This window comes from Balaenoptera acutorostrata, chromosome 6, assembly GCF_949987535.1.
Source record: "Balaenoptera acutorostrata chromosome 6, mBalAcu1.1, whole genome shotgun sequence".
Classification (NCBI taxonomy): domain Eukaryota; kingdom Metazoa; phylum Chordata; class Mammalia; order Artiodactyla; family Balaenopteridae; genus Balaenoptera; species Balaenoptera acutorostrata.
Genome location: NC_080069.1, coordinates 16,141,466 through 16,147,535, shown reverse-complemented (window position 1 = coordinate 16,147,535; position 6,070 = coordinate 16,141,466). Strand labels below are relative to the sequence as shown.

Here is a 6,070-nt window from a genome sequence, read left to right as displayed (position 1 = left end):
GGGTGGTTGGGGGGTGGAATCCCACGGACCCAAAGAGTTTGGGGGCGGGGACCGGAGAGCATTTACACTTCCAGCACCTCAGGCTTGCCCTCCTGTCCGCCCTGTTTCACTTCCCCGGATCCTGAAGCCCCCTCCCCCCGCACCAGCCCCCAGCTTTAGGGTACCCGAGTGAGGAAGAGATGTGGGACGAGGAGGGGGTTCAGATCTAGCCCAGAACCCAAGGCGCTCTGCAGTTGTTGGAAAGGATCTTCCTGTGCCGGGAATCACTTCCCCCTTTGATCGCGCCAGGTTTCTGAGTGGCTGAGTGACTTGCCCCAAGGCACACAGCTGGGAGCGCGGGTACGCCGGTGTCCAGGTCCGCTCTCTTCCCTCCGCCTGCACGTGCGGCTCCATTTCCTTCCGCGCTCGCGTCCGGTCGCCGCCGCCCCCCATCCCCGCCCGGGTTCATTTCGGCGGCAGGAAGACAGACCCCGCTTGGAAACCGAGGGCGGGGTGACCCCGCGCCACGAACCAGACGGCGTCTCCGGGCAGGGCTCCCCGCTCCACGTCCGGGGCCGGCCGTGCGGGGCCGCCCGGGGCCCGAAGGACGGCAGATCGGGGCCCGCGCCCCGCCGGCACTGGGGGCGGGGCGGGTTGGGGGGGGACCAGGCCCCGCCCCCGCGGCCCCTCTCGGAGCGCCCGCACACCTGCGCACCCCTCCCGCCGTCCCTCCCCCATCCCCGCTGGGAGTGTCCGGGGGCCTCGCCTAGCCAGGTCCGGACGCGCACCCGACAGCGGCGCGGGGACGCCGGCCGGGATCGCTCCGTCCGGCTGCAGCGGCCACGGCCGGGGCGCCTTGTCGGGGCCGGGATTGGGGCCATGCTGGGCCGGCGGCGCGTCTTCGCCGTGGAGCCGCTGGGCGGCCGGGGTGAGTCGCCCACCCTGGGGCCGGCCGGGACCTTTGGCCTGGAGCCGACTCCCGCGCCCGGGCCCCTGTCTGCGCTCCCCGCCCCACCCAGCACAGCCCGCCCGACCTCGCTGCGCCCTCCTCGCCGCTTCCCTTAGGAAGGGCCGGGGGATCGCGCTTTGCCCGTTGGAGACCCTCTGGCTTCTGGCGTTAAACCGACCGCCACCTCCATCCCATTTCCTCCGGGTCCACTTCCCTCTAATTCCCTGTTTGGATCCTCCTCTGACCGGCCCCTGCTCCAGCCCGCAGTTGCGAAAAGCTCTCTCCGCGGCGGCGGACCCCTTTCCAAAGGAGCCGCGCAGGGGTGGACTTCCTGGTCGACTTCCTTGCCCACAGGGGCCTGGTTTGGCATCCCGTTCCAGCTCTCCCGCGTGGCGGGCAGGGAGACGAAGGCGGCCCTCCATCGTCTCCAGCCTCCGTTTCTGCATCCTTACATTCGGGGCACCCAGGTCGCGGGAGAGCCTGGCACAGGCCAGGAGAGCTGTAGGAGAGGACAGCGAATGGGCGATCACGCTGCTTCTCCTCCTGCCCGCCTGGTTCCCTTTCTTCCGTTTAAATTTTTCCTTTTCAACTCTCCAAAACCTTCTGTTTCTCACTTAAAAGAAAAAAAGTCCAAAATGGTTATAGCTATTGTTATTTTTACTACCCACTCCCCCCAGGAATTCCAGGATGGACTTCCTTTTGCATCCTGATGCCAGTTTGGGTCCCCGGCTTCCCTCTTTGCGCCCTTCCCCCTCTCCCTGAGGCTGGGGCACAGTCATACTTCCCCATGGGGAGCAGTTGAAGAGGCTACCGCTCCCCAGTTATGGCTCAGAGGTCTTAGGCCAATCTCAGGGGCTGGAGCACGAGGGCTCCCTGGAAGAAAAAGTGCTCACCCCTCAAAGGCAGATATCACTAACAATTACTTTTGTAAAGGGAACACCATTCTAACATCTCCCAGGGAGGGTTGGAGAGAGACCTGGGCGGGGCTGTGGCCGACCAGTCTCCTCCTGTCACCTCTGGCCCAGGACACTCCTCCTCAGGGAATGTCACCAGCTGCCAGGAATGCCGGGGGTGTTGGGGCAGCCTGCCCAGCCTGATGACTGACTCTCCTTGCAGATGGGGCTGGCGAGGACCTGGCACGTGGTTGTGTAGTGCCTGGAGTCACCAGCACCTACAGACGGATCCCGGATGCCGCTCCAGGGTGGTCGGCAGACTCCTGCAAGGGGCATGGCAGGCTGAGAGCACCCGGGAGGCAGGTGCCGCTTCTCAAACTGGCCTCCCAGGACTCAGGAGTGGAGATGGCGGTTGGGGACAGCTCCCTAGCCACCTCACCGGGCCTTTCTCAAGACTCTCTGAACTTTGAGCCCATGCGGAGCGCTGAGCCCCTGGCCCTTGGTGCCATGGAGCCTCCTGCCCACCTAAGCCGGCTTCTAGCCAGCCGTAAGCTGGAGCAGGTGCTGGAGCGGTCCTGCCAGCTCCCGACTTCCTCTGCCAGCTTGTCACACTACCGCTCCCCAAAGCCGCCAAGCAACCCTGAGTGTGAAATGCCCCTTTTTGGAGCAGGAGGACAGGAGGCCACCGAGGCAGAGAGTGACCTAGAGGCAGGCCTGGAAGAAGCAGAGGTGGTGAGTGCCAACTCTCAAGCGTGGGATGGAGATGCCCCCGCCCCCCAACTTCTTCTCCCTGGAGCTCTCTCGGGGTGGGGCTTTCCTTACCCCTCATTGATGGGTTGTGTGAGAACGTCTTGCCTCACCCCGCCCCCAGCTGTGTGGAGGTGGCCAGGTCCGGGGCCTGCCTGGCACTTTGCCTGGCTGGGCACTGGGAGGCCAGCTGGGTGTGCTTCCCTCCTCTCACTCATCCTGCCCCCATCTGCTGGCCCCTTAGGGTGGGAGTCTGGTTGAGTTCAGAATTCTCCCCTACCTCACTACGTCCCACAGGTGGGGGGCTTGGGGCCTGAAGCCTGGGCCTGCCTCCCAGGGCAGGGTCTTCGCTACCTGGAACACCTGTGCCTGGTGCTGGAGCAGATGGCGAGGCTGCAGCAGCTCTGCCTGCAGCTGCAGACTCGGAGGGGCCCTGGGGTGAGTGAGCTGTGGGCAGTCGGGCCAGCGGGCAGGCAGGTGAGTGGGGGATGCAGAGGATGGGGGGGACCCCTGGAACCAGGACTCCCTTCAGAACAGCCTCAGCGCTCTAGCCAGGCCCTGAAAGCCCGTCTCTCCTGTGCACAGGATCCTAAAGAGGAGGAGAAGCCGGCCCTGGCGCCTTCACCTCCGCCCTCTCACGCCCCGGGCAGTGAGGTACACGGGCAGTGGGAGCGGCTCAGCCAGACAGAGGAGACAGGTGAGGCGCAATTGTGTCTCTGTCTGTATCTTGCCTGCCCAGGGCCCCACAGGCAGACCCCCTGAGCTCTGGGCTTGACAAGTGCCTTCCTGTTCCTGGCCTTGGGTAACTGGATTCTCTTTCTGAAGGAGCAAGGACAGCTTCCGCCCCAAAGGTAGGGGTGCCCAGCGCCAGCCCTTCCAGGCTGTCAGAGGCCCTGGCAGAGCCAGCTCACACCTTTCCATCCTCCCAGGGACACAGGGTAGGTGAGGGATGTACGTGGGGGCAGGTGACAGGATACACTGGAGGTCGGGGGTGGTTGGGATGTGTGCTAGAAAACGAGAGGATTCCTGTTTGGAACAGGTGACTTGTCCTGGCTGTGGTGACAGCTATCTCTGGGAGCTTGGTCAGGGGTATGTTTTGGGGAGGGGCCCTGGGTGACCCTCTCACCCTCTGCTCAGCGGGATCTCTCCCACTGGAACAAGGTCAAGGTCCTGCTCAACCGGATCCGGTGGAGGAGCCCTCGACCTGCTGAACCCGCTGCCCCTCGTGATGGCTCTGCCCCCAGGTGAGTCCTGTGGCCCAGCCCAGGGCAGAGGGAGGAGCCTGATGAGCTAGGATGCCAAGATTGTGCTGCCAGTTGTTATCTTAGTCCCTGCAAAATTTGAGAGACGTAGTCTTGGAGAGGGTGCTGGAAGAAACAGAAAGTAGTTAAAGCAGCCCATTTATGGATGAGGAGGCTGAGGACTGGGCTGGGGAGGGAAGTCATTTTCCCGAGGCCACATGGTGAGTCAGTGGCAGAGCCAGGACCAAAAGCTGGGAAATCCTCACATAAGCCCAGCAAGCCCTCACCCCTCAAAGGTGAAACTTAGGTCACCTCCCTGGGTTTCCCCAGGAAAGCGAGGTAGGGCACACAGGATGCCACAGTGGATGCCGGGGGTTGGGGGGGTAGGGGTCTATACTGAATAATTCTCCAGGGGGGATTATCCCTGTCAATTAATATCCCCAGGCCTCCCACAATGCTTGGTCAACTCTGGGGCCATCGTTACCTTTGTTTCTTCCTCCTAGCCTAGTGCCTCCTTTCTTTCTCCATAGGATTGCATCAAGGGACCTCCCTGAAAGGCCTGCAGGCCAAACCCTCCAGAAGACCTTTATGCCATCATTAGTGGTTAAGAAGCAACGAGCAAAAAACGTTACTGTATGCTGAGACTTCCTGGTGCAGGGATGTAACCCCAGCTGGGGGGGAGTGCAGTGAAGTCTTCTTCCTCGCCCTCTGCCCTGTTGCTGCTTCTGGGCACTGCCAGGAAAAGCTGTTGATGCTGTTTTCTCTCTGAGGCGAGGGCTGAGTCTTTCTCCTCTGAGCAGCCAAGGAACCCTGGGTCCCTGAGAGGCCCCAAGGTGCAGCAGCTCTCGGGCTCCTCCCTGGTTGCCAGAAATCCCTGGGCTTAGGCAATGTGAACTTACTGATTCATCTGGCGTCCATGGAGTGTGTTTGGCGTGGTGATCTGTCGGGGCCCAGCGTGTCGCTGGGGACTGTGGGACTGTCAGTGTTGTGAACTGGCTGGATCCAACCGTCTCTCTGGAATCATGCACTCAAAGAGTCAGTCTTCAGGGTGAGGTAACTGCAGAACGATGGACTTGACCTTCACTCCTGAGCGGGCAGTGACTGATCTGGAGCCCTCCCTTCCTCCTCATGCTTGCATGGGCAGCCCCGGGACAGAGAAGGGTGCTCTCTTGGCTGCCTCTGCATTGAATCTCGCCTGAAGACTGTACCAGGGATGGGAGTCAAGGACAACATGGGGAACAGCAGAGTAATCTTCAAGGTCTATTCTCAGCTGCTTTACTCCTTACTAGCCTTTCCACATCACAGCTGAAACCAGAGGCCCATACTAGCTTTTAGACCTTGACAAAAATCCCTTTTCTGAGCCATAGCTTCCCACTTAATCTCCCAAATGGTATAATGATGCCTGTCCTACCTACCTCACAGGCTTGTTTTGAGGGTAAAGTGAGATTAAAGTGTCTCAAAGTGCTTGGTGAATGTTAAATGAATAGGAAAGGGTGTTGGAAGGAGGCTAGACTGGAGGGTGATGGGAAGGTCAGCGGGTAAGGGGGAACTGGGATTGCTAATGGGGACTGAAATGGCCAGTGATTAGCGGCAAGACTTTGAGCAAGTCATTTCATTGAAGTCTCTCAGGTTTCATAGCTGAGAATTAGGACACTAATTCCTGACCTCCTTATCCCCCAAGGGTTGATGTGAGGACTAAAGGAAATGACTGTGAGAACTCTTTGTAAATGTATACCTAAATATTGTGGAGGTTTATCTTACTACATAGCCTATTAGGTTCCTAGCTCTTTGTTAATTGAGAAAGGGGGAAAGTTTAGTCTCCTGCAGGTACCCAGGAGGTGTGTGTGGAGGGGTGTGCCATCAACAGAAGGGCAGGGCTAGGGATGGTTGAATCAGACACAGGGATGTCTTCTGGAAATGGCCACTGATCATGCATCCTCCTCCTCCAGTCAGGAGGAGGTCAGCTGGTTCTCATCCTCCTCCTCCTTCTCCTCCTCCTCCTCCTCCAGTCAGCTGGTTCTCTTGCTGCTGCGGTCTTGGGATCTGCCAGAATGAGGCATAGGTGCTCCCTTATGTTTGGGGCTCCAGCTCCAGCAGTCTTGGGACCAGGAACCAATTCTCCGAAGCCTGCTTTTCTAATGGGACACGTAAGAGAGGACACCACTGAGGCGCGGCTTCCTAACGCGCATCCGATCGGGGAAAGCGCACTTCCGCTCCACAGTTGGAGCGGGATGGCAGGCCGGGGTGGGGGAAGGGAGAGG

At 60.2% G+C, this 6,070-nt stretch overlaps 1 protein-coding gene across 6 annotated transcripts; it reads left to right on the top strand.

Moving 5' to 3' along the window:
• Nucleotides 1-365: 365 nt before the first annotated feature.
• Nucleotides 366-5,273, top strand: C6H8orf58 (chromosome 6 C8orf58 homolog). 6 transcript variants are annotated; one of them, XM_057547624.1, is made up of 7 exons: nucleotides 369-907; nucleotides 2,045-2,553; nucleotides 2,866-3,045; nucleotides 3,154-3,265; nucleotides 3,394-3,506; nucleotides 3,706-3,812; nucleotides 4,340-5,273. In XM_057547624.1, the coding sequence occupies exons 1-7, from the start codon at nucleotides 859-861 to the stop codon at nucleotides 4,449-4,451; spliced, it is 1,182 nt and encodes a 393-aa protein (XP_057403607.1). In that variant the 5' UTR covers nucleotides 369-858; the 3' UTR covers nucleotides 4,452-5,273. The 6 variants fall into 6 exon arrangements, with proteins under 6 accessions (XP_057403612.1, XP_057403611.1, XP_057403607.1 ...); XM_057547625.1 differs by having other exon boundaries at nucleotides 370-907; nucleotides 3,730-3,812; XM_057547626.1 differs by having other exon boundaries at nucleotides 371-907; nucleotides 2,866-3,006.
• The last annotated feature ends 797 nt before the right edge of the window (nucleotides 5,274-6,070 follow it).